Below are 25,933 nucleotides of genomic sequence, written 5' to 3'. Positions count from 1 at the left end.
ACACGTCTTTCATTTACGACAGAAACATTTATTCATAGAGAAAAACTGCACCTTCACTGCTACGGTGAAGCTTGTTGTATCCAGCCACATGTTACATTACACCAGTGGCTCCCAATCTTTTTTTGCTGGGCCCCCCTTTGTTTTACAAGAAAAATGTTCGCGCCCCCCCCCCCCTCGCGGGCACGTGCACTAACATCCTCCAACCACACACACTCATATTTTGCTCCATTGCGGTTTCTTTCACACCTCAAACATTTAGTAAACAATTAAGCAAATACAAGTAATCTGCAATAAATTACAGGCAGTAATAAAATAAACTACTAAGTCTTTTACGCTGCGTCCACACCTACACGGGTAGTTTTGAACACGCAGCTGTTTCGTCCACATGTAAACGGTGTTTCGAATCACCGAAAATGGAGATTTTTAAAACTCCTTTTTTGCGTTTACGTGTGGACGAGGAATACAGAGTTCATCACACAACGTCAAAGGTATGCGCCCTTTTACACGTCAGGATGTGCGCCACGTTATTGTTTACATGCGATGAATTGCAGAATGGCAGATAGAGACGAAATACTGTTAATCTGACTGTCTGCAGGTTTTACACGCAGTTACTGTCCCTCTATTTACAAAGGCAGAGGCGTCACAGTGTCATTATTTTACTGTAGTTGTTTTTTTTCATGTGTAATAATGTTGAATATTATATAATATTCAACATTGCTGTCAATACATATTTCAAATAATGCCTCTCTGTGCAAAATGGGTTTAAAAACATAAACAGCTGTGGGATCCTGTTTGTCAGTGATTTGAACAGCCCAGCGCTGCTCTGATGGAGGGGAAACTATTCCTGCAGGGAGACCTACCTCAGCACTTGTGCAGGTGAAGCCAAAGGGCAGATTTGCTTCACCATATTTTCTGGTCTTTGGCTTAGAATGAAGTTGGTTTGGAAACATATTCAGTGATGCTTCGTCTCCTGCTTTGCGTTTCTGTGGACACCCGTGCTAGCAGTGTCCAAGCATTTTGTCCCCTCCCCCATTTTTATACCGCGCCCCCTGCAATGGCTCTGCGCCCCCGCTAGGGGGCGGGCCCCACACTTTGGGAAGGTCTGCACTAGACAATGATGCATGTTCAATCATCCAGGGAATCCTGAGGACTCAGATTATGTGTGTTTGTGCTTTTTTCTATTTCTGGTTTTATTGTGTCTCTTAATTATTTTGAGTTTCTCTGTGGCGCAGCTCCTTGTAGCAGTTTGAGATCTGAGCCTTTGTGCCAGAGGCTTAAATTATCAATATACATGTAATTATTATGTATAACTCAGTGCATGCAGAAATATTTTGTCTGAGAAAACTTCTAAAGTATTTGAAATCTGCATATGAAAGCAAAATAAGTGTGTATATGCGTGTGTGTGTATGTGTGTATGTGTGTGTGTGTTCACAGGTCTATATATAGGCAGAGTGATGCTGCTGAGCTTTAATCCACTGTCCTGCCTGTCAGCAGGTAAACAGACAGGTGGATTACTGCAGCACTTTCATCATCATTATTACACCGGAGATTACAGCACACACACACACACACACACACACACACACACACACACACACACACACACACACAGTCCCTATCAAAAGTCTGAACGTGTTTCCCTTTTTCTTTTAGTTTCACACTCAAAACCAAAGACTGTGAAATATAACAATTTGTCTCTGATGAAGGAGTGTGAAGTAAACCCAACCTGAAACGTAGCGAGACAGATTTGATTGTGTTACAAAAGTGGAAGAACTTTATACACATTAGTTTAGCGATAAAGTAAATAAATGAATGGCCTGTTTTAAAAAGCTTGTTCTGTTGTCGTTGTGCGCATGATTTATACATGTGTTAAACACAGATTTTGGTTTTTGCCTCATTTCTGTCCTCCATAAATCACATGGTTAAAGGAGCATTGGCTTAGTTTAAATGTAAACGTTAACCACTGTCTGCTTATTATATGTCTGATGTCATCGGCCATTCCTGGGTCCGAACACGGAGATAAAATGTAGGTATAAAAAATAGTGAACAAAAGAAGATGCTGACCACCGTGATGCTGAAACTGAGGCTCCTAAATGGAGCCACCTTGGCTGAGTCCATCTTTTAGATACAGTCTATGCTTTTATGCATGGCATTTTTTTTACTCAGAAAAAAATCAAGCAAAAACAAATATGTACAATTAAACTCCAAAGTAATCAATTAACACTTTTAATAAAGGATGTTGATAATAAATCTTATAATAAAGATTATTTTTTATTATCAGTCATCAACTTATTTTGTTAATGCTCATCCTTATTTTACATCACTTTCAAAACCTTCCACTGCATGAGCTGAAGTGCATGAATACATTTGCCCTGACAGAAATAATTCAGCACCTTAAATGTGTAAAGCTGATGAAAGCTGAATGGGTTAAAAGAGATAACGTGAAGTAAAACACAGGCTGAAAGCACGTTTTGTTCCCTGCACCTCCTCACTCTGTCACGTCCGTCGGTCTAATCCAGCCTCGTTGTGCTGACCGAGGATAACCAGCTTCAATCCTCTCAGTCAGCTCATTCACTGAAGTCTGTCTCTGTCTGTCTGTCCATCTGTCTGCGCGTGGAGGTTTGTAGGTGAAGAAAGTGGGAGGGAGGTCCTGAGGGCTGGTCAAAGTTCACCGCTGGGTCACCTGATTGGCTGAGAGAAGCTGTGAAGGACAGCAGGCATTTACATATAGAGCCTCGGGGACAGACTCCTGTCTCTGATCCAGCCTCGGCACACCTGCGCACCACAGGTGAGTCCTCTGACACATCCAAGGTGTTCCTGTTTTATATTTACATTTGTAGATCCTGGAGGGTCTTTCAGATTAAACCTGTCAGTACAAAAGGAACTGTTATTAAACTGAGCTGCTAAAGTTTCCTCCAGGAGCCCTGAAAAGGAGCAAAAGCCTGTGATTCCAACAAAGACAGAGAGAGAGACAGAGAGAGAGACAGAGAGAGCTCTGCTGTGAGAAACTTTAAAGACCAAACCAAAACAACAAACGTGACGCTTTATTTAATATCCTCAAAATTTCCCCTTGTGGGACTAATAAAGGTATCTTATCTATCGTATCTTAAAACAAAATAATTCTGCTTCTGTTTTATTATTCAGTTTCAAACTAAAATAGACACAATTATCTTCAAAGTTCAGGATCAAAGGTTTCATGTTCAAGCTTAGAAATAAAAAAATACATAATTAAAACTCACTTTATCTGATTATTTGGGTGAAGTTTGTCACTTGGTTTTTTGAGACAAAGACTCAAATTAAAAAAAGTTTGTCCCTGAGTTTAAAAAGTAAATGTTTATTCTTCATATTGTAGGATAAATAAAACTAAAATTAAATAAAACTAACTGGGCTACACATGTGACATGTTTTATTTCTAAGCAAAAAATGATTTCTGGGACTTCAGACACATTTAAGACTGAATGAAGAAACTACAGATTTCTCAAATTGTGGATGATTTTTTTTTTTGCTGATTAGTTTTGATGTCATGAGAAATTATTTTGCATTAAAAAATCATCTTATTTCAGTCAGATTTTGGAATACAAATGAGTAGCACTGACACGTGCTCTTTATTCAGTTGTTGTTATTATTGGAAGTACGGCGTTTCTTCGTGGATGCAGACTTCCTCACGTCGTCCCAAAGCGATTTTGAAGATGTTAGCAGGTGTAGCTTTCACTGAGACGAGGTCACAGACTTCTGAGAAGGTTTTAACAGGATTAACTGAGTTAAGTCTGATCAAACCTCTCGGTTATCTCAGGGTAATTAAATCAGCAAGGAGAAATCGTTTATCCGTGTGGATGGACAAACAAACAAAGACATAGATAAATAACACATCGTGAAAATGTGTCTTTTTGTACATATAATTCCATCCACCCGTCCATCCATCTTCTTCTGCTTTCAGTTCAGGGTGATAGGTGGGGTACACCCTGGTGTCTACCGCAGGGCTTGTATAAGAATAAATATGTACCTGAATGAACTTACAGTCCACATGTACATTGTGACAAACTGACTCATATTTCTCCCTGATTGACTTCCTGTTTTCTTCATCTTTGGTGTCCAAATCTCTCCTGGTTACTTTGAATCATCAGCAAAACACGTTTCTAGCAGTGTCACAGGAACTACTGACTACTTCTATTTTCAATCAGTGAAAATGTTTCTCACTGGCGATTTTTATGGAAACTGGCTTTTTTTTAGTGAAAGATATAACTGAGGTGCGTTTGTAGCTCACACGTGGAGGACAAAGACAATATTTGGTTGGCAAGAAAAGGTTTTACAGATTTTTAGTTCACCATCAACTTGACATTTTCTTATTTTGTTGAGTAAATCAAGAATTAGACAGAATGGAGGTGAAATTATGGAATTTGTTTTCAAACATTCTGAGTTTTTAGACGTTGCTGTGATGTCGCACGCTTTGTCAGTCAAGTTATTCCTTTCTTTCTGTCAGGCACCGCGGACCAGCCTCCTTCAGTCTGAACCAAGATGAGCCCCAAAAATGTGATTTTCAAGAAGGTTTGCAAGGACAAGTCGGTGAGCTGGTTGAGTTTTCTCAGTAAAATTAGAACCGTGAGTGATTTCCTGAAAGGATTTTCTAGACTGAAAGGAGCTGACAGTCATGTTTATTCATGTTGTCATACAACTAAACTGCATTCTCTGATATTTATCAATGAAAAGCTTCATTTTCAAGACTTTTCTTTTTCTTTTGCTTCTTCCTCGTCCTTTTCTTTTCAACTCTGTACATCTACATTTTTGTTTTTGTTTTAGCCACATGACAAAGAGACACATTTACAGAAGCCAGAATCGTCTCATTATAGAATTTCTGTTAAGAGGTTTTTAATTTGGGAAACAGGTGGAGGTGAACCTGAATCATTTAAAGGTTGCCTCGTTGCCTCTCTGTGAGATCTATCATCAAAGGTTCTCTGAGCCTTAAACCTGTCTGAATGTGCCGTATTGTCAGTGTTAAGCTCGTCACCGGTGACGACCTCAGGGCATTAATCCAAAGCCCGATGTTGCAATAAGCCCAACCCTAATAGCTGAGATTCTTAAATCTAACAAAGCAAACAGTTAAAACTTCAAATGTATAATGAGTAACAAGTCTCAGCTTTGAGGTGAGCGATGGAAGTGGCAAGCAAAGAATTCTTTTTATTGGCTGAAGCCTGGAACCAATCATCAGCAACAAAAGACAAGTGATGTCATTTGTATGTAGTCATGGCTTTATGGTTAAATTGTGGCACAGGCCTAAATCTAACTGCCGCAGTGGCATTCTACCACCAGCAGTAATATCCTGTGTAATCACACTACACTGAGCAGCACAACGAGGATGTCCCAGTGAAGAAGCAGGCTGTGGTTGGAGTGGAAATATAACTCTTAATGCTGCTGCTTCTGTGTATAGAAGACATCATTTCCGACGCCCTTCTCTCTCTCCAGCGCTTCAATGAAAGTAACTTTAATTCTGTGAAGCAGCTCAGCTCACTGATCCTCTGAAGGTCGACACGACAACGTGAGCTGATTTATGATGGCTTTATTGCAGCGAGGGCTTCGCTCTGTTTATCGAGCACATGTCTGACCTCAGTACAGCCTGTGCTGAGCTCTGTCAGTATCCCACAGGCTGGGAACACCTGGATAACAAAAACATCATGCCTGTCGGAAATGCTAAGGCTCAGGTGACACTGCTGGAGAGCGCTTTGTCTTTTATGAATTCTTAGAAAAGATATGAATCTGAATAAATAATAACAAAGAATGAATTATTCATTATATGGTAACTTCATATTTACCAAAATGCTTCCATCGCTTTAGTGTTTGCAGTTTGTCTGTTTCACATCAGTCTGAATATCATCGAGTTTTTAATGTAAACCTTTTTTTCTAAATTTTTTTCATTATTTTCATTTTTAAAACAATATTCTTGTTCAGTTATTCTAAATAAACAACAACAAAACAACAGAAACAATGAATATGTCATCAGCTGGTCAGTCTCATCACACAGTTTCTGCTGAAAGGCTGAATTCACTTTAGAATTATCAGCTGAAAGTTTCTTGACTGATATGTTTCCTCTGACCTCGCCTCTAACTTCTTTCGAGTGTGTGGGAGTCCCTGCAACCAGCCCACGTGTACTTTCTGCATTCGTCTGTTCTTCAGGAGGATCAGATATCAGACCTGTTGTGATGCCGACTCGGATTTATTAGTTGAGCTATGTCCCACCTGAGCTGCAGGTGTCTGCACTCAGATCACGGTCATTGTAGACCTCGGTCATTAAGCAAATTGGAGCAGACAACCTGAGGTGTGTTTAGCATCAGCCGGTGATGCTTCCGGGATGTGGTGTTTCAAGACTTTCTTTCCTCCTTCAGGTTGGAGTCTACATGGGGAAAAGAGACTTTGTGGACCGTGTTGATTCTGTGGAACCACTGGGTGAGTCTGTTGTTTAAATGGGGGAAAAACCTCGACATTGCCTGTGATGTAGCGCGGACCCCAGCACTGATGGTGCAGAGCCTTTGGCTTGTTTGGGGTTTTTTTTTGTTCAGTTGAATTTTCTGTGTAATTTACTGAACTCAAAGTTGAGAATAGAAACATGACAGCTGGACTTCTGGTAAATCAAACTAATAATCAAAGTAAATAACCAGCACAAATTAAAATAAATGGCATTTATAATGTCCAGCTATGTTAGCATATGGATTGAAACTTTATTGCATCTATTTATGTCTTTACGTTGCTGTTTGAATATTTTGATCATCCTTTTACATGAAAGTGTAAATTTGTTTTATTGAAAATCTCATTTTTACCACTAGATGGCGTCATCCTCATTGACCCGGAGGCCCTGCAGGGGAGGAAAGGTCTGTACAAAACACCAGAGCTCATTTTATTGGACAGTTTCTTTTGCATATATGTCCATGGCCACAGCCACACTGGATTAAAAGAGTTACATTTAGATTCATTATTTTAGCTGCAGTTTCCTGATACTCAGCCTGACGAGTCTTTGAAAAGTTGCTTCTCATTGTTTTTTGGTTAAATATGAAAATAACGAAATCGCTGCCTACCTGACTGTTTGGACTCGGATTCAAAGAGATTCCAGTCATATAAATATAAAAATATAAAGGAGAGTTTTGAACTGATTTGTCTCTTCTGCCCTCTAGTGTTCGTCACGCTGTCGTGCACCTTCCGCTACGGCAGAGATGACATGGATGTGATGGGAATCGCCTTCCGCAGGGAGCTGTACCTGGCCACCCGGCAGGTGTACCCGCCCCTGCAGGACCGCGAGAAGGGTATCCACACCAGAGTCCAGGCCAAGCTCCTGCGCAAGCTGGGAAACAACTCATACCCGTTCTTCTTCGAGGTGACACTTCAGCGGCACTGCAGACAGGCAGAAACTTCAAATAGAATTAAACTGCAAACAGCCAAAGTCCTGAGTTTAAATCTGCTGAAGTAAGCAGGGGAAAGTACTCAGAGATGGATGAGATGAAGACAAAAAAATCCTTTTAAGCACACAGTGCAACACGGACAGGAACTACAGCCTTAGGAGAAAATCAGATAGACATTCAGATGCAGGCGTGTTGGGTTAAAGTCATGTTTTTGCCAAATCTCAGGAGTGTGGTGAGATTTTGTGGCAGAAAGAATAAGAATAATTGAAACGGCTCGACGTTCTGCTACCTGAGCTGAACGTTAAGGCCCAGTGTGGTGACATCATCACTGTAACCGTTAAGGACAAGTGACTGGTTCATGGATCACAGACAGACGTTAACATGCTGGCACATAAGAGGAAATGATTGGTTCTGTCTCAGTCTCCATACAGTCATACGTTTGTAGAACAAGCTGTTTGTGAAGGAGTTTTATTTCACTTTGTTTGATCTGAGAACTGTCTGCATTCAGTGGATGACGTTTGTTTTTCTTCTTTGCAGTTCCCCGATAACCTGCCGTGCTCAGTGGCCCTGCAGCCAGCACCCAGTGATGTCGGAAAGGTAAGATTCAAACTCATGAGTCAGCAGTGATGACACGAATGCCTCACAGGCTGGTGAAGCATTCTCGTCTCTCCTCTTCTGCAGCAATGTGCTGTGGAGTTTGAGATTAAGGCGTTCAGCGCTGAGAGCCAGGACGCCAAAGTACGCAAACGGTGAGTGTCAGCGGGTCCGATCGGACGGTAGGAGCCGGGAACACAGCTGGAAGTGAACAATATCTAACGTGGATGATTTTGTCCTCTTTGGTACAACAGGAGCACAGTGAAGCTGATGCTCAGGAAGGTGCAGTACGCTCCGGAGGGCGAGGGGATAGCGCCCTCTGTCGAGACCACCAGGGACTTTGTCATGTCGGACAAACCGCTGCACGTCAAGGCCAGTTTGGACAAAGAGGTGGGTCCAAAGTCTGAAGCTTCAGTTGATCAGATACTTCATAGCTTTGGCGTGTTTTTATCTGCTACTCGAACATGAAGGGTTTGGCGGGTTTTCATTGTTGCTTTCTGTGACTTTTTTCCCTTTTCAACTAGTTTTTGATCAGTTTCAGGGAATAATCCTGACACTGCTCACGTCCTCCGACCCTGTGTCCTGTTTCAGGTTTACTATCACGGTGAGCCCATCAAAGTTCACGTTAGCGTCACAAACAACTCCAGCAAGAACATCAAGAACATCATCCTCTCCGGTAAACGCGACACTTAAGAGCTCATTTTATTTCGCAGAGGTTCATGTGGAAACACATCAGAGTTGATGTCTTAAACATCATGTCTTTTTGTGTCTTGTCTTTCCCAGTTGACCAGATTGCCAACGTGGTTTTGTACTCCAATGACAGCTATGCCAAATGTGTGGATATCGAGGATTCTGGGTAAAAGTCAGGACACACTGAACTCATCATCTTACCTGTATCATGCAGTTTATCTTTTTTGTTGCTCCCAAAAAGAAAAACTGACTTCCACACGAGCAGGTTAATCATTAGATATTGAAATATTATTTTTATCCTTTTATTCTTTTTAGGATAAATTTGAACAAAGTGGACAGAAAATACAGACGCTTCCTTTAATTGTTTGATCTGAACCATTGCAATCCACTTTTAATCAGAATCGATTCGAATTAACAAGGATCAAATTGTTTATTGTGCTTTTCATCATATTGTTAGACACCTTCAGGTTCATTGTGCCTTATAGTTCTGATCTTTTAAAGTAAATTAACAGGACTTCTCAGATATTTTGTAAAAAACTTAACATTAAATTTTGCTGATATTTTAACTTTTTGATTATTTTGTGTGTTTCCTTTAAAGCTTATCTGCTCTTTCTCGTCAGGGACTCGGTGTCTCCTGGAGCGACGCTGCAGAAAGTCTACACGATGCTGCCTCTGCTGGCCAACAACAGGGAGAGGAGGGGCATCGCTCTGGATGGCAAACTGAAGCATGAAGACACCAACCTGGCCTCCTCGAGCATGTGAGCAGTCAGTCAGCTCCAAACGCTGATGCTCAGTTAGGATTTTTAAAAAAGAAGCTTTCAATCGTTTTTTCCGTTTCAGTGTCAAAGACGGCGTGCTGAAGGAGGTTCTGGGGATCATGGTCTCGTACAGAGTCATGGTGAAGCTCATCGTTGGAGGGTCAGTCTCTCCTCTTCGTGTGTTTGAAATGTGGCTTCATTTCTTTTAGTATCCTGAAAAGTTTTTTGCATTTCTTTCTGAGGATGAGATAAAAAGCAAGCAGATGATGAGCGGGCAGAGCCAGTGTTGCTCTCATCATCTATTGGCTTTGATTTGCTTTGATTCGTTGTGGTGCTCACTGCTGCTTAAGAGCTCCAATTTTCTTCATGTTACTCTGATAAATCTGAGCCAACCTGTGACCTGAGTATCCTAAAAATGTGCGTAGAGGAATGAAAAGCACTGAAACCGGATGTACTCGTGTTCAAACGTCCTGTCCTTGTTGTCACTGCATGTAAACGTGTTTCTACTTGCTCTGATCTTTGTCTCCAACACGCTCACAGGATGATGGGGTCGAGGTGAGTTCATGTGTCCTTGTTTTCACTGATAGTTACTACGATGTTCAGTTTCTAGGATCAGCAGTATTGCTCAACATGAGCTGAAGACACTCAGCAAACTGCTGCAGGATGAATCAGACATTAAATGATGAGACAGAAATGTTTGTTCTGCTTTTACTCTGCAGCGAGGTCGGTCTGGAAGTTCCCTTCAAACTGATGCACGCCAAGCCAGATGCAGGTAAAACTGCAAATGTCCTCATGTTTACAGCAGCTGTGCACATCTGTACCAAAGTCAAACCAGATCATTATATAGACAATATTATATCAGTATAACACATATGCTTATATACAGTTTTATATGTATTAAAAGAAATTAAGTTGCAAAGAAAACAGTTAAAGAAATGTAAAATTTTCCAGCGTGAGTAACTCAGCATGAAAGGAAAAGATTTCCTGAATCCTCAGTGGTTCTCAAAGTGGGAGGTAACGCCCTCTGTTGGGTCTTAAAAGAACTGCAGTTTATTTTCATAGTAAACCGATTTCAAGTGAAAACAGATCAAATAAATTGGTCAAGTCTTAAATGTCAACATTAAAGATTCGACTAAGGTGGCTACCAGATAACAAAGGGTTTAAATTGAAGGTTTGGTTGGGCCAGATCTGAAATTGGTCCGTGTGAGGTTTAGGAGAGACGCTCAGAGAAAACAAAGCTGTGTTCATTTTGTAGAAATTTGTTCAAACTTCTTTGTTTGTATTTTCTTTATTGCTGCCATCAGTGAAGGAGAGGTAAATATGCAAAATAATTTCTGTTTATCTGGTCTTGTGTAACTTTGAAACATATTTTCCATCGACACAGCGCTGGTGCGTAATCCACAACATGTCGATAGCTCTGCTGGAAACACTTGCATGAGTACATACTGCAAGAATATTAACAACTGAAAAATAATTAAATAAAGAATATAAACAATGATTTTATCCCCGTGGGAGACACCCTGAATTGTTCCAGTGATTATGCGCCGTGTTGGTTGGAAGAGACTGAAGCAGTGAACACGATCGAGTCAGAGGCAGCAGATTAGCTGAGGACGAACATCGTCGTGTTTATTGTGCCCGATGTTGCTTTTGTTCCTTTTATCCAGGGACAGGATTGAGTTTCAGGATCTTTATCTCTTCATCAGCATTTTTAAGGGCTTCCTCTCTGCCAGCTCCTGTCCTCATCAGCAGTATCAGCTTCCCTTTGTTTGTTCTTCAGTGTTCGGTGTCTTTGTGTCCTCTTTCCTCCACAGTGTGAGAAATGGCTGAGAGGTCAATCCAGTCTTTTTATTTCCATCTTTTCCTTCACATCAGTCGATCAGATTACCAGAGTTACAGAGCAGATTAAAACCGAAGAAAAGTCCAGCTAAGAAAAAGTTCATCAGATTAGAAACAAAAATGGAAAATGATGAGGACTCCTAGTCGAAGACAGCTAACTGAACATCCTCTCTGAGAGAATCTTTTCAATCACAGGCAGTCACGTCATTTAAGGCAAACGGGGCCTCGTTTATCTTCAGTCACGTGATGTTCTGAAGCACGATACGGGCCTCGACACAGGCCTCGTTTGGACACGCAACATCGACGTAACATCACACTTGGAAACAAAAAGCTAACACAGCTGGTTGGAAGCTCTGTGTGGCCTCCCTGACACATTTTCTGGTTTATTCACAGCAGAACATGTGAAGAAACTGAAAATACCACCTTAAAGCTCTGTCAGGATGGCAGTAATCTAATACTTTTTACAGTATGTGGTTGGAGGAGGACAAAAAACGCCAAACAAACACTAAAAAGTATTTTGTTTTACTGTTAATGTAAAAAAACAGGTTTATGCTTTTTAAGTTCCCTCCATTGTCACAGCAAACCAGTGATAAAATGTGGACAAGTTTAAAACTGAAAACAAGGCGAAAGTCAGAAAGTTGTACCCACCGAAACTGCCAATCACGCCCTTCACGTTCAAGTTCTCCAAGCTTTTTAACTTTTTTCCTGAAATAATTTCTAATTCTTCTGATTCCCTCAGTGCTGAAGAGATGAAGACTCAGGAAAAATACTGCTAAAAACATCTCTTTCTCCTTTTTAGGATGAATCTCAGCATGTTTCATTATTGTGGATGAATGGGTCACAGCGTAAAGCGGGAGAAAAATCACACAGTCTAGTATATGTGACTAGCAGGTAAAGACAGTAAAGGTTTACTAAGAGTCGTGCTGATGTGGTCTGAGGTCAGACACATCTGGGCTGCGTCAGTTCAGCTGCAGCACTAGCAGATGTTGTGTGGGCTGTTTGTGGCTCAGATGCCACCTCAAACCTGACATACAGCGATTGTGAGGTGGACCTGGGCTCCATCGGTTGACACAAGGCCAAACGTGACAAAGAAGAAACGGGAAATACATCAAAGTGTTGCTCTGTGGATGCTCAGCTGAAGTCTTAGTTCACACTGCAGGCGACTTTTCTGACCCTGTGCGACCCATATCCCATCATGGTGTGACGGTGTGAACGGCACAAATCCGATATTTTCAAATCCGACCTGGGTCACTTTCATATGTGACACTGAATCCGATACATATCTGATGTTTCAGAAAGCGACTGCTGTTTGATGGTCATGTTGCATTAAATCCGTCTTTTACATCACTGACACAAGACAAAAGCTAATTATCAGCCCCGGAGAAGACAAACGAGAAAGCATGGCGGCGTGTTTGTCTTGAGATCCTGAAATGGTGAATGAACTCCGTGTCATTGAAGCCTCTCACATCCCAATCCCACCACTGCTGGTTCCGAGTCCGTGTCCATACATACCTCTGCACGGAGGCAGCAGCCACTGCTCCAAACAAGGCCATTGTTAAAGCACAGGCTCTCTGTTTTTCTGTGTCCTTCTTTCTCTAATGAATTTGTCAAAATGTGATGATGTGATGAAGCTGATGTGCTGCTTTTACACTAACTTTCTCTGAAACACTGCTGCTGTCTGTAGTGAGCAGGAGGAGGAGATTGTGTTCGAGGAATTCAAGCGCTCCTACCTGAAGGGGATCATCGGCGATGATGATGACGAGGAAGGCAACGTTTCCGGTGGTGACGACATGGCGCCCAAAGAGAAATAGAGGAGAGAGAGTGAAAGAGGGTGAAACAAAGAATGCTGGGAGTTTGAGTTTGTGCTAGAAAAAGATTTAAAGGCGCATACCTGTGGTTGTGCATGTTTAACCTTCAGGTGTATTTTACGTCACTGCAGGATGTTTTCATCCATCATCTCTATTTCATCTTCTGCTCGGTCTCCTTCAGCTCCTGAGGAAACAAATATCTGTTTAGGTTCCAGATTTTGTGCTTTTGTTCATCAGGGCATAGCTGAAAAAACAAACCGGTGACCTAAAGCGAGATAAATGCTGCACAAACCTGCAGTGCTGCAGAATCACTTTGAGTTATTACCTTTGTAACTGCTTGTAAACACGTGGTTTCGGTCAGATTCAGAAATAAATAAATCCAACGTCTAAACCAATAGTCAGACTTTTTAGACACCAGTGGACTTCAGATGTTAACATCAGATCTGAGGACAGAATAAAGACTTGGTGACAAATAACTTGAAGCTAGCATCCTGTTAAAATGCAGAACCACAGAAATGATCCTGATATTAAAAGTTTTAAAAAATCCTTTAACATTATTTAAAGGTTTGTTGTGTAGTGCTTTGGTTTTTTGGCTCCACTCTTCATGTTCAGATTTAAAGTCATTTCTGTGTCTTTTGAAAACTGCTGCAGACAGTTTCTGTTTTAATGAGGCTGAAACTGATTATAAAGGTGTTTCTGACTTTGAGTTCAGATTTACTGTAGAGACACTGATGTAGAAGGATCAATTCAATCTGGCCCTCAAACCAGACGTGTTTGTGCGACAGTGCACTTTTAACTCTGACAATAAAGCTAATTTATTCATTTCTTTGCTTCTTTGCTCATTTTCTGGTTTAAAGTTCTGAATGGCTGAAATGTGGGCGGGGCAGGAGCCGACGGCTGGATCCAGCTGTTGTGTTACTGAGTCTTTATCTTACAATATAAAGTGCCGTGAGGCGACTGTTGTTGTGATTTGGTGCGATAAATAATGAAACTAAATTGAATGAAATGTTAAATAGATGAAGGATGTGGAAAATATGGATTCAGTCTCGGTCCGTCTCACAACTGTACAATAAATAAGAAATATTAAACCTGTTTATTTGTTAGTGTATTTAATCAATGTGTATTTACCTTCATATTAATTTATCTCAAATATTCAGCTTTTACTTCCTGGTTCTTATGTGTGACGGTCATGTGAGATACAGAGGACTGATGTGGCATTCTTTAAAAAAGTGCTTTGATATTTTTATTCTGCAGTTTCATCATCATCATCGTTTATATAGCGCTTTAAAAACACACCAAAGTGCTGAACGATAGAAACATAATAGATACCATAAGAATAATAAATACGATAAAATAATAAACATAGCGAAAACAATAAAATATAAGTAAATACAAGTCAGTCAACCACTGAGTCAAAAGCCAGTGAATAAAAATGCTTTTTCTATCTGGATCTAAAAACCAGCCCTGATGTGAAGATTCAGTTTAACATGAATTGTTTTTAAAGCCGTGGAGACTCTTCGTTTATTGAGTCTTTGCAGATGCATGTTCTAACAACAAATCCTGGTCATCAAATTGAACTAGTGCAGCATTAATTATTACACAATAAAATTCAACGTGGACATTTCACACCCCTGCTGATCCAGTTACTCAGGCTCCAAACGAACATTAAAATATTAGAAATTAAACCTCAGTGATTTCCTTCCAGCTCAGACTCTTCATCGGCAGATCTACATCAGCTCACACTGCACCGGACTCTTAACAGCATTCAAAACAAAACTTTTGTTATTGTGTGAGGTGAGTGTCATGAAATGCACAGCTAAACAAAATGTTGTGTTCTTTTTGTAACAATCCATATTTAACAATCACCTTAAGTGAAAAATGATCGTCGTTGGAGATTTTTTATTAGCAGATGAATTTGCAGTAAGTGCTGAATCAGAATAAACTGCAGTGTGTTAAAGTTTAGAGTTTGTTGGGAGCAGCCGGGCTCAATGTCTGGTTTTGCTCTGCACACGAGCTTCGTGTCACAAGTTAATTTTTGGAGCAGGGGACCCAGAAAATGTGCTGCTGCTGAAAATAACTCAAACACAAAGTTTAGGTGAAAGTTTTTAATTTCAAACAAAGCCCACGATGCACAGATCGCAACAACCTGAAGCACAAACAGGCGACACGGTGTGGACGCTGAAAACACCTCAGAGAAGGTGAACGATGCTTTAACCTGTTACACATGCAACACACTCCGTTTACTGTCTGAGCCCAAACACATGTCCAACATCACCTGATGGTGTCGCAGGTTTTACAGATTATACCTTTTACAAAGTGGAAGTTTAATGTTGCGAGACATCAGGCGGTGATAGTTTCACAGGTAGCTTCATTGTACAACCTTTGTTTTAAATCATATAATAAAAAAATAAAACCTTAAAAATAGCGAGAAAAGCCTTTAATCAGTTATCCTACATTCAAAATTAGATTTTCTTCAAGATTAAGAAAACATTAAGAAAATAATGGCACTTGTTCTCACTCTTTATGTCTTTTAAAATATTTATGTGTACTGTGGAGATCTGTGGAGATTATGATTCTTTTACTTGATGAACCTGAAGAGAATTTCACTGATTTTGTGGAGAATTTGCCGGCACGTCTCATTGCCGTGTCTTCAGCCTTCTTCATTTCTCGACGTCTCGTTTGCGTCGCAGCTCTGTTCCCGCTCCGTCACTGTAAACTTTTTAAACCTCCGTCTCAACAGACCTGTGGTGACGTTATTCCATCGCCTGCAGCTGATCCACGTATTTACATTTTCTATCAAAAATATTAAAACCTCTGCTGCTAAATGAGCTTTCTGATAAAAGGGCGCTCTAACAGTTGATTAGTGCATGATCAAATGCTGGCATATACAAGCCCAGATGCATTTTCATATGAGTGTTGAATCATAGCCACATTTAAAAGGAGGGTATTATGGCTGTTCAATTTTCTTTCTTTTTTCCAATTGTGTGTCAGCTGATCCCAGCGGTCACTGGGTGTGAGGAAGGATGCATCCTGGACAGGCCTCCAATCTGTCACAGGGAAAACACATCCTGTCTTTAAACTGTTGCAAGAAGACAGATAACTGAGAGGTTCGTCAAAGTCAGTAAGCACAAATCATTCAAATAGTGATTGAAGATATTTTAGTTGGAACCAGTACTTGAAGCCACTAGCATTACCAGTAAAACAGGACTTGATTTTAGGGGGAGTTTATTTTTGTCTCATCTAAGTGTGACATAAGAGACGAGAGATGTTTGCAGTCAGGAGAATGTTTGTTAGACATGTGACTTCCAGGTGAAAACGTTTTTAAATTAGTCTTCTGCAACATTGTAACGCTTTTTTATTTCATTTGACTTGTTTTTATTGTCCCAGGAAGAGTTGGAATTAAGGTTCATTTAGACATCGTTTGACAATAATTGCCTGGATATGCTAACATGCTAAGTGTTGACAAATACTTCAAGAAGGATTTTGTGTGTTTATTGTTGGGTTTTTTTGCTGGCCTTTCCTTTTAGGTGATGCCAGCTTCAACAACCAAACAGAATTAGATTTAACCCAAGAAATAAAACCTGATTTTATTTAATTGAGTAGTAACTACAGTGTGGTCCTACAGTAGAACTTGTATTCAGCATAACTCTGGTAGAAAAACCTATTTTAACAATTGTCATTGCTTCATTGCTAGAATACCCCTCCTTTAAAACTTGCAGTTATAAAATCACTGAGAATTTGATTGGATGCTTGTTGTGCCTCATCTATAACTGTGCAACTGAAAAGAAACTAATTTGGTGGAGTGGTGGTAGGGTCGGGACCATCCCAGGTGTAGCGTCCATGATGTGGCTGTGGGAAGTAGTGATTTCTGCCCAGAGGAAATTCGCAGGAGTCGGGGTGCAGCAGATACCCAGAGAACGTGCTAGTGCTTTCAGTATCAGTGTACATGCCATTGGTGGTGGGGTCCTTCACCTGCAGCCAAACCTGGTCTCCCATGTAGAGGTTGAGGACCACCGTGTGGCTTGTGGTGGATGGGATGGTTCCTTCTGTTATTTTAGCCACAGGGTAGAAATTGCGGAACAGGCCGACTTTAAGCGGTTTCACAGCAACTGACACGTGAAAGGAGAAGACGTAGGTGCCGTTGACGGGGGCTGTGTAGATGCCGTTTCGGTTAAGGTGGTTTTGCTGGTTGGTAAGGATGTGTGGGAAAGGAATGGGAAAGTTGTGAGCTGGAAATGACTCGTTGATACAGGCGGAGAATGCTGACTGGATGGCTGGAGAGCAGGGCCCAGGTGGCCCCATGAGACCCATATCACCCTGGTTGCCTTTTAACCCCATGGTGCCCTGTATACCCTGGGACCCAATATCACCCTTGTCCCCCTTGTCTCCCTTTTGCCCTGGTTTGCCATCAGCACCATTTGTTCCATTTGTGCACTTACACACCCCCTGCTCACCTCGATCACCCTTCTCACCATCGCTGCCAGGGTTTCCAGGCAAACCCATGTCACCCCTATCACCTTTTATGCCCTTGGGTCCATCAGCACCCTGCACCCCTGGCAGGCCACGGGCTCCAGCTGGTCCAGGTGGTCCTTGGGTACCAGGTGCACCTGGCACACTCTCGCAGGTGGCAGGGCATATACCAGATTCCCCCTGAGGGCCCGATGCACCAGGGGGTCCCATTGATCCTTGGTCCCCTTTGTCCCCTGGAAACAGCCACAGCATACATCACGAATACGATCAAGTTTAACACTTTACTGAACAATTTCCAACAGTATTTACTCAGGTGGGTTAAATCCTAAAGAATCCCCACATTTCTCTCCATTTTCTGTATGTAGACTGATGAAGCTGGCCAGTTTGCCCAGACTCCATCTGGATCTTTCCAGGATGCACTTTGGAATTACAATCTTCCACTCAAATCATCTCATTTTTATGCCTGAACCCAAACCTTACCCACCCTGTACTAATGTTAAATCATTAAACCATCATAAAATTACATTCACACAAATGTGTGAATATCCATGTATTACCAACCACGCTTTAAATAGGGTGACCTTCTCCATAATGCCATCTAGACCCACCTTTAAATCCTCGATCTCCCTTTGTGCCAGTGAAACCTGCTGCACCTTGCATTCCCTTTTCCCCCATTTCTCCCTTCTGGCCTGTAAACAGAGAAGACAAAGGTGAGTTGATATTTTATTGAGTGAAAAACCAACAATTCTAAGTTTAAGCTTATTAGCTTTTTTTGAAAGATACATTTAAAGATGACAACAGGTTAGAGGAACAAAAAAGAAAACAATGAGATTCAGTTTGTGGTGTTTTAAGGTGGATTTCATTCAGTATCGATAGAAAAGTACGTGAGGAGAAGAAGCATAAATTCAAATCACAGGAAGTCAGTGTCTCATTTTCTTCCCTTCTTAATTTCAGCGTTGCTTTGTGTTGCAACTCGGTTTGATTAGTTCAGTGTGGAAAGTAAAAAAAACACCTTTATGTTAAAGACCCTGATTATTGTAAATGTGCTTCTTCACACACCCCTCTGGTGTGTAACTCACCTTTTATCCCCTGAGAGCCTGTAAACCCTCTGGGACCTGGAAACCCCATCAATCCTCTACTTCCAGCGCTCCCGGGAGGACCTGATCAAAAGTTAAAGACAGGTTACTTTCAATATAATCAGATATTTGAATTTGAATTAAATCACTAAAGAGGAATCCTCCTCCAAACCTTGCTGTCTGCCTTGCTTCAAACTTTAAATCCTTGACATTTGTTCAGACATGAATGATTTTCAAGTTTTACATTTTAATCGTTGTTTTTAGTTTGAGGTGCTTTGAGTGATCAGGTTACCTGGAAGACCTCGGTCTCCGCGGTCTCCTTTGGGTCCTACGGTTCCTTTGCAGTATTGACAGATGCAAAAAAATGGAATCTGGTCGGCGGGCGGGGGTACCGGTGCATTTAGCAGCATGTCACAGATTGTTGTGTCAGGCATGGGTGGCAAAGGTGGGTTACTGACCCCAAACACCCTGGGCATGTTGGGACCTTCAGAGTTGTTGCCATAGTGTGGAAATGGGGGTCCTGTTGGAGGCATCATAAGAGGCCCGCTGCGCGCCTCGGGTGGCCACGATGGGATTCCCGTTGGGTGATCAGGCTTCTTAGAAGTCTCATTAAACTGCCTGTCAACTGATTCAGGCCAGTGGTGGGTGTTGGGGTCATATGTGGAGCCTTCCTCTTCACTAATGTATTGTCTGGTGTAGTTTTGCACCCACATGGCTGAGCAGAGGGTGGACAAGACCAGCAGTCCGAGCAACCTCGTCAGCATCTGGAGAAGGAAGAAGGAAGAAGATGCATTTGGTACTTAGAGGTCAGAAATGTAAAATCTGTTGTCAAACATCCTGAGAGTGTAAAGATACTAAAACAGGACTGATGTGATCGCATCTCTCCAGCTCTGCACTGTGTTCAGTGGATTTCATGTTCAGTAGTAAACAGGCCGTTAAATTCAGACCCGATGAGATAAAAGTGCACAAAATAGTCTCGTTTTCAAAAAAATATTAAATAAGATTTGCTTCTGAAACTATTTAAACACGCCTGCATTAGATTTGAGCTGCGCTGTTCAAAATGCAAGAAATAAATATTCAAGAAATGGAAAACTCTTTGCAAAAGACTTGATAATGAGAGAACCAGCTGATTGTTAACAGTTTCACAACTGATGATTTCTGTTTTTAGATCAACTAAATAAAATGATGCTGTTGTAAAAAGGCAGCTATTAAGAGAAGCCAACATGCCAGTGTTGGAGTGTTTAGGTACATGCATGTGTCATCAGCACAGAAACGCTAAGAGACGCTGTGTCTGTGACATTTATGCCCCGAGTGGAGACGAGGAGAGCATGAACTCGATCCCAGAGCTGGCCCCTGTGGCACACCACACAGATATAAAAGCATAAGTGTCCTATGTGACAAACGCTAACAAAAATGTGGACACTCAACACGATGCCCTCACAGACACGTCCTGGTCTGTTTCATAAAATCAGTTTTAAATAATCATTCAAGTCCGACAAAAGATTTGTGAACTAAAAACATTAAAATGTTTTAAAAACACAATTTTTACTGTCACTTGTATAAAAAGTTTTCAGTCTGGATGAAACATGCAGTTGAATTTTGAAAGTTTTAGTCTTTTTTGATGCATACATTTTAAAAAAATAACCTAAATTGCTCTCAGACGTGAAAATAAAATCCTCTGAGATGCTTTGGAGAGACTCACCGCCACATCCGAGCTGTGCTGCATCTTCTGGAGAAGCAGATTTGGGAAGATGAGCTAGCTGGAAGAGGCTTTGATGCATTTATAAGCCTCGGCCAAAACAAAACATCTTTCAGGTTCAGTCTCACCTGCAGACAAAGGCTGGAAACATGGGGAGGAGGGCAGCTACAGCAGGGATGTCTATTGTGAAGAAGAACTGGGCGTTCTGCCTGCGACATGATACAGAAAGAAGAGATGATTCTCTGTTTATCGTGCCATCTTTCTCCACCCTCCATTTTCTCTCAACCTTTAAAAAACACATTTAATATTTCTATCCACACCTCTAGCTGAAGCAATCACACCAATAGTGACATAAAAAAACTAAACAACATGAAAGACTAAAGAAAATGAGTCTGTTTAGTTTTCTTAGAATCAAACCATTGATGTGTATCTGTGCAACTCGTGTTTGAATGAGTGAGGAACAAGTCAGGAGCAAAACTGTGTTGTCATATTGATGCAACAGCAGGTGCTTTATCGTCCCTGTGACCACCTGGCAGTGGTTTGATCCACTCTTTACCATTATCAGATTATTGACTAGATTAGTCGTTCATGCTTCAATGTTGCTGGGCAGACACGCACCTCCAGGTTCAGGTTTATGGAAGCAGGAGGTCTGGCCACTGTTGTTCCTTTGGATTTTATATCATTTTCTGTTAGATCCACAAAGGTTTTCTCATTTTTCTGATTTCTCAGAACACCCATCGTCTAGTTTTTGCCACCTCTTTAAAAACGAATCCTGTAAACTTTGTCTGTGATTGTAAACCAAAAGCTGTGTGGCACAAATGAATTATGTGTCTATTATTTCTGACTAACTTCTATTTTATCATTAGGTTCAAATGATTAAGTACAAACAAGTACCACAGCCACCACATAATGATGAAGTTGTAATAATTTACTCAGCATGATGTTCAACAATGCAGTAATCTAACACTGAGGAGGCAGCCAGGCTTCACAAAGGGCAGCCTACTTTTTATTAGCACATTTTACTGCAGGACAATGATTTTATTCTATGAAAACATCTCATGAGACTGTCTCCATACACAATATTACAAAAACTAATTATACGCCTGGGAAGAAAAACAACTTGTAGCTGAAATTTAAAACTGGCCTAATTTTAAGAGCAATGACACAATGAACATAAAGTTTAAGCTGCAGGTATTTATTTAAGCATTGAGTCTGAACTTTTATTGAATCGAACCTCAGATGCTCCGGTTTATTGCTGCACCGAAGTATTTGAGTACTCGCTGTCCTTTTTACCACGCTCTCATGGTTTCTTTCTTTTTTTAGCATCGATGTGTGAAGTTCAGATCGCCATGATTTTCTCAGTAAAATGCTTTTTATTCTTTTTATTCTATGCTATTAACACTCAGACAAGTCCATCAGGGTTGAGTACTTTGACCACTTAGACATGTGGAAGACAACAGGTCTAATTTAATTTCCTGTTGGTGGAGAACCCTTACAACATGTGGCTTTTTATTTATTTTTAGTAAAACCAAACTTTTATTTCATAAGGTTTTTTTTACAGGCAGACATTGTAAAACTCTTTCTATCCCCAGTCATTTTGATGGCAGCTTCAACAGCTAGCTGTCAAATGTGGTGCTGCATCCCTGGAACTAGTTATTTTGAAGTAATGTATAAATAAAATACTAGAATTTTGTATATTTAGCACAGTGTTACCTCCAGGCCTGGCGGGTATCCACCTCAAAGCACCCAAACATTACAGTTCAGCAGAACTCGATTAGTCGAGTTCGTTAAAAACTCGCCTAGTTGGGTAAAATTAGCTATAGAGACCAAAACCATCTTTAGTAGCCTGTAGCCTGTAAACATGTTTATTTCTGCTCTGAACTGGAGCTTTTTAACATGTGAGTTTACTGGGACTGAGTCACTTTGGAGCCAGCCTCAAGTGGCCACTATAGGAACTGCAGCTTCTGGTTGGCAGTTCTGTACTGGTTTTACTGGGGGTAGGTAAACCTCCAGGGCAGTGGTCCTTAACCTGGGTGCGATCGAACCCTAGGGGTTCGGTGAGTCGGTCTCAGGGGTTCGGCAGAGCCTCTGCCGTGACATGCTCGGCTCATTTTGTACACCAGTAAAAAACATATGTATGTCTTGAATTTGAAAAAAAATCGTATTTTATTTGTCACTGAAGAGGGGTTAGTATGAAACTGGGGGGGTTCAGCACCTCCAACAAGGTTAAGAACCACTGCTCCAGGGTTAAACTTGTTGCTAAAATCTTTCTTTGCTTCTGACAGGATATACTTAAAGTAATAATAGATTTACCATCAATGATAAACTATGTGCAGTCTGATCATAAAGTAAAGATATACAATGCAGCAGCCAGGTCTCTCACCAGCGCAGGAAGGCCACACCCACCCACATCACTTTCAAAATTACTAAAATCGCCTGTGGAACCAGAGATGGCTCCTTTATGTCCCGAGGGCAGCTTTTATTCAGAAAAAATGAAAACAGCTGAGGACACACGAGTAAACCAAGCTGAGGGAATGAGGCTGAGGCACAAAGGAGGACACGGAGATGAATGGTTAACCTTAATAAGTGCCCTGGTTTCCACAGCAGGCGGTGCTCAGAGACACTGTGGAGGCTGGCCTGGGTTCGCGCCTGTAACCGCTCGCTCTCTGGGTGTTTCCGGCAGCTGACAACGAGACCGGCTCTTTACTTCGGAAGCTTTTGTGGATTTCTCCTCCGAAAAACAAACACAAAAGCTATTTTAACTCAGACATGTCACGTGACAGCTTCTTTTCATGGAGTCTCTCATCCAATTCTGGTCGTTTCTGGCTTTGAGAAAACAGAAATGAACAAAAACTAATGTCAAGGCTGAGGGTTCAGAAAGGTGCTCACAAAGTCATCTAATAGCAAAATCTTACAGCTTCTCTTTCAGGTACTCTGTACTGATATATGTTCATTCTTGTGGTTTAATTAAAACAGTGTCAAATACTTGAGTGAATGAATTTATCTATAAATGCTGATATGAACTGTTTCCTGGGGGAAACCCCTAAAACCTTTTGGCTTTGGCTCAAATCATTACAATCAGCTGATTCCTGTTAAGTGCCGGCTCTGCTTGGAAACCAGCATTTAGGGATAAGACTGTTCTATGACCAGAATAAAGCTCGTCCTGGACACTGGATCTCCAGGAGATAAATGTCAGTCAGTGCTCTGTCCTCTTTCAGAGACAAAAAGCTTTTCTTCCTTATTCTTTCTTGTTAGAAACTGTTCTCCTCCTTCTATTTGGATTTTAATATCTTTCCAATCAGAGGATTATTAGTTATATGATGCCAGTCTCTTTACACTCTTTCTGTGCTTGTTCCATAATTTTAATTGAAAAATGTCTGCTAAAGTCCTGCTTTTCCTGCTAACTGAGCCCATATTTGTGTAAAACAGGACTCGTGCCTTCTTCCTTGTCTGGATTTTTCTTAACAATATTCTATTTTAAAAAATATTAAAGATCAATAAAATGTTTTTAAAAATTAAAAATTACATTGAAAACAAACTAATATTACACTGAAACAAAATAGCTGTATGTAAATGTGTTGAGGATGGCCACAAACCTCACAGACTATGTTTAAATGTCTAACAGCGTCAGCCTGAAGCTGATACTGAAGTGTAAAACTGCAGCCCAGAATGACCTCTCCACCCTGTTTGTACTGTTGGAGCCTCCAGCAGGTCTGTGCTCCAGCTTTTTGTGTGTGTGACTCAGTGGTGTGCTGGTTAGTGCTGCCTGTCGGGACCTTCCTGTGTTCTCTCATCTCCAGAGTCCAAAGACACAAATGTTGGTTAATCAGTGATTGCAAATCGGCTCCAGGTGTGAGTGTGTCCTGCCGCTCACGCTGTGGCAGCTGGGAAAGGCTCCCGCCTGGTTCCTCTGCAGGGACTTTACATTGCCCAAGCATGGTCGCTTCCTGTTAAAGGAGGAGTTTTTCCTTCTCACGTTTTGTGATTTGATCTTGTATAAATAAAATTGAATTGAATTGAAAACCAGATGGTGAACTTTAAAGGAAAGGATACCAGGCTGAAAACGCTACGCCCAGGTGAACAGCATCCACTTTTTGGGATTTCCTTACCTGGATGATTGAGCATGCATCCAGCAATACTTGGCTGTGGTGTCTCCAGCTGTTTCTGCCCACAACCAAGTGTGATGGTTATAACCAACATGTCTGTCTCTCAATGCATCTCACAGACTGAGCTTGCTAGCGTTAGATGATAACTTAGCACTCCAAACAGCCAACATTATCTTAGCTTTTAGTAATACCAAGGTCTAGTCTGGTTCACAGGCTTTGGGCTTTGCTCAGTATCTTTACAGATGTCTTGTAGGGTCATAGGTGTTCATGCTTCCAAAGACAGTGATTTAAATGATAGAGACGTGAAGACTTCATCCACGTCCATGTTTGTGGTGAATAACCACAGATCTATTGTGTGGTGGGTACACAGTGAAAAGTCCCACACTATCGTCGTCCTGCTAGTGTCTGAAGGTTTGTAACATTTTGTGAAAATGGGGTCTGATGTGTAGCAGAGTGGGTGGAGGATAAAGGGCAGGTCTGTGTTGACAGTGTTGGTGGACAGCGATCAGCTGCAGACTGTGGACTCTCAGTAAACACTGGAAGTTAGTTATTAACACAGCAGAAACAGCGAAGCATCGTCTCTGTCCACGGCTTCCATTCTTCACATGTAAGTACCAAAACTCTCCTGAAAGCCCCTCGTTTCTCCGTGACTCTGTTTCATGTCCTGTGAACGTTTTAGGATGTTGTCTCTGTGGCGCTGTTGTTAGCTCACAAGGTCAAAGGTCGTAGAGGTTCACACGGTGATCGTGTCCTGCTGTGCGCCTCTGACTGGAGGCCTCTGTGTTCCCTGCTGATCAATATTGTAGAAATATTCCACTGAGAGATTTTTTTAACTCACAGTGAGGACTCGGTTTTGTCTCGTCTGCAGCTCCTCCAGAACTCAACTTTTCAACCCCTTAAATCTGTAAGTGTCATTATGCTGGATGTTAATGCTAACTGGATAAACACAAGCAGTAAAGACATAACTGTCTGATTTCCTGCAGGAGTGATCGAGGTCATGTCCCGCCTCGCCCTCTGTCTGTGTGTCGTCGTTGCTCTGTGGTCGCCGTCAGTCATCAGTCTGTCAGGTGGGTGTGATCAAAGATGAACGGGATAAGTAAACATCAATACGTCTGTAAAAGAAAGAAGAGACACGGAGGTTAGGTAGCCACAGATTTTCTGTTACACGGGTGTCTTGGAGTCTCACTGAATTACATAAACCTGACGGGAAATAATGTGAGAGCTTCACTGTCAGCAGGTCAGCCGTGGAATCTGTTTTAGCAACAAAGCATTCATCTGCCAAGAAAGTGAACCTATTGTGCTTTTACCTGTTCCTCAACTGGGCGCTCATATTAAACATGGACAAAGTTTCAGGTAATGAGGTCAGCGAGCACACCTACCTGATCCTGAGCCAATCAGAAGAAAGCTGGCTCCAGTGGACGGTGACCTTAAAGCAGCGGTCTCCAACCTTTTTTGCGCCACGGACCGGTTTATGCCCGACAATATTTTCACGGACCGGCCTTTAAGGTGTC

At 41.4% G+C, this 25,933-nt stretch overlaps 3 protein-coding genes across 4 annotated transcripts in view; 2 read left to right on the top strand and 1 right to left on the bottom strand.

The window, feature by feature from the left end:
• Nucleotides 1-2,578: 2,578 nt before the first annotated feature.
• On the top strand, nt 2,579-14,163 carry saga (S-antigen; retina and pineal gland (arrestin) a). The gene is made up of 16 exons (XM_005950552.3): nt 2,579-2,788; nt 4,481-4,563; nt 6,378-6,438; nt 6,816-6,860; nt 7,161-7,360; nt 7,923-7,982; nt 8,067-8,134; nt 8,234-8,369; nt 8,571-8,655; nt 8,763-8,835; nt 9,290-9,427; nt 9,510-9,587; nt 9,968-9,982; nt 10,147-10,199; nt 10,732-10,741; nt 12,948-14,163. Exons 2-16 carry the CDS (start codon nt 4,516-4,518, stop codon nt 13,072-13,074), a joined length of 1,197 nt encoding a protein of 398 aa, XP_005950614.1. The 5' UTR covers nt 2,579-2,788; nt 4,481-4,515; the 3' UTR covers nt 13,075-14,163.
• A 998-nt stretch (nt 14,164-15,161) lies between these two features.
• On the bottom strand, nt 15,162-23,635 carry LOC102289095 (inner ear-specific collagen). The gene is made up of 6 exons (XM_005950550.3): nt 22,895-23,635; nt 20,320-20,525; nt 18,910-19,381; nt 18,621-18,701; nt 18,150-18,230; nt 15,162-17,774 (listed from the first exon to the last, which is right to left on the bottom strand). The coding sequence occupies exons 2-6, from the start codon at nt 20,341-20,343 to the stop codon at nt 16,861-16,863; spliced, it is 1,572 nt and encodes a 523-aa protein (XP_005950612.1). The 5' UTR covers nt 20,344-20,525; nt 22,895-23,635; the 3' UTR covers nt 15,162-16,860.
• Nucleotides 23,636-24,891: 1,256 nt separating this feature from the next.
• The window catches only part of proca (protein C (inactivator of coagulation factors Va and VIIIa), a), a 7,050-nt gene continuing 6,008 nt past the window's right edge, over nt 24,892-25,933 (top strand). Inside the window, exons 1-3 of one of the 2 annotated variants that reach the window (XM_005950549.3) lie at nt 24,892-25,029; nt 25,263-25,326; nt 25,406-25,489. In XM_005950549.3, coding sequence (XP_005950611.1) covers nt 25,420-25,489 — 70 coding nt within the window. In that variant the 5' untranslated portion in view covers nt 24,892-25,029; nt 25,263-25,326; nt 25,406-25,419. The remainder of the gene's footprint in view (nt 25,030-25,262; nt 25,327-25,405; nt 25,490-25,933) is intronic. The other variant, XM_005950548.3, reaches the window with a different exon arrangement.

The sequence above is a fragment of the Haplochromis burtoni genome, unplaced genomic scaffold (assembly GCF_018398535.1).
Source record: "Haplochromis burtoni strain Fernald_Lab_line unplaced genomic scaffold, NCSU_Asbu1 Contig_787, whole genome shotgun sequence".
In the NCBI taxonomy this organism is placed as follows: domain Eukaryota; kingdom Metazoa; phylum Chordata; class Actinopteri; order Cichliformes; family Cichlidae; genus Haplochromis; species Haplochromis burtoni.
This window is presented reverse-complemented; position numbering and strand designations above follow the sequence as displayed.

Excerpts from the sequence above, each read along its gene's own strand:
- saga (XM_005950552.3), top strand. The coding sequence starts at position 4,516 with ATGAGCCCCAAAAATGTGATTTTCAAGAAGGTTTGCAAGGACAAGTCG. Across the intron at positions 8,135-8,233 it reads GACGCCAAAGTACGCAAACG|GAGCACAGTGAAGCTGATGC; the intron begins GTGAGTGTCAGC and ends TTGGTACAACAG. Across the intron at positions 8,370-8,570 it reads AGGCCAGTTTGGACAAAGAG|GTTTACTATCACGGTGAGCC; the intron begins GTGGGTCCAAAG and ends GTCCTGTTTCAG.
- LOC102289095 (XM_005950550.3), bottom strand. The coding sequence starts at position 20,343 with ATGCAGCACAGCTCGGATGTGGCG. Across the intron at positions 18,231-18,620 it reads AGGCTCTCAGGGGATAAAAG|GCCAGAAGGGAGAAATGGGG; the intron begins GTGAGTTACACA and ends CTCTGTTTACAG. Across the intron at positions 17,775-18,149 it reads GGGAGATCGAGGATTTAAAG|GGGACAAAGGGGACCAAGGA; the intron begins GTGGGTCTAGAT and ends GGCTGTTTCCAG.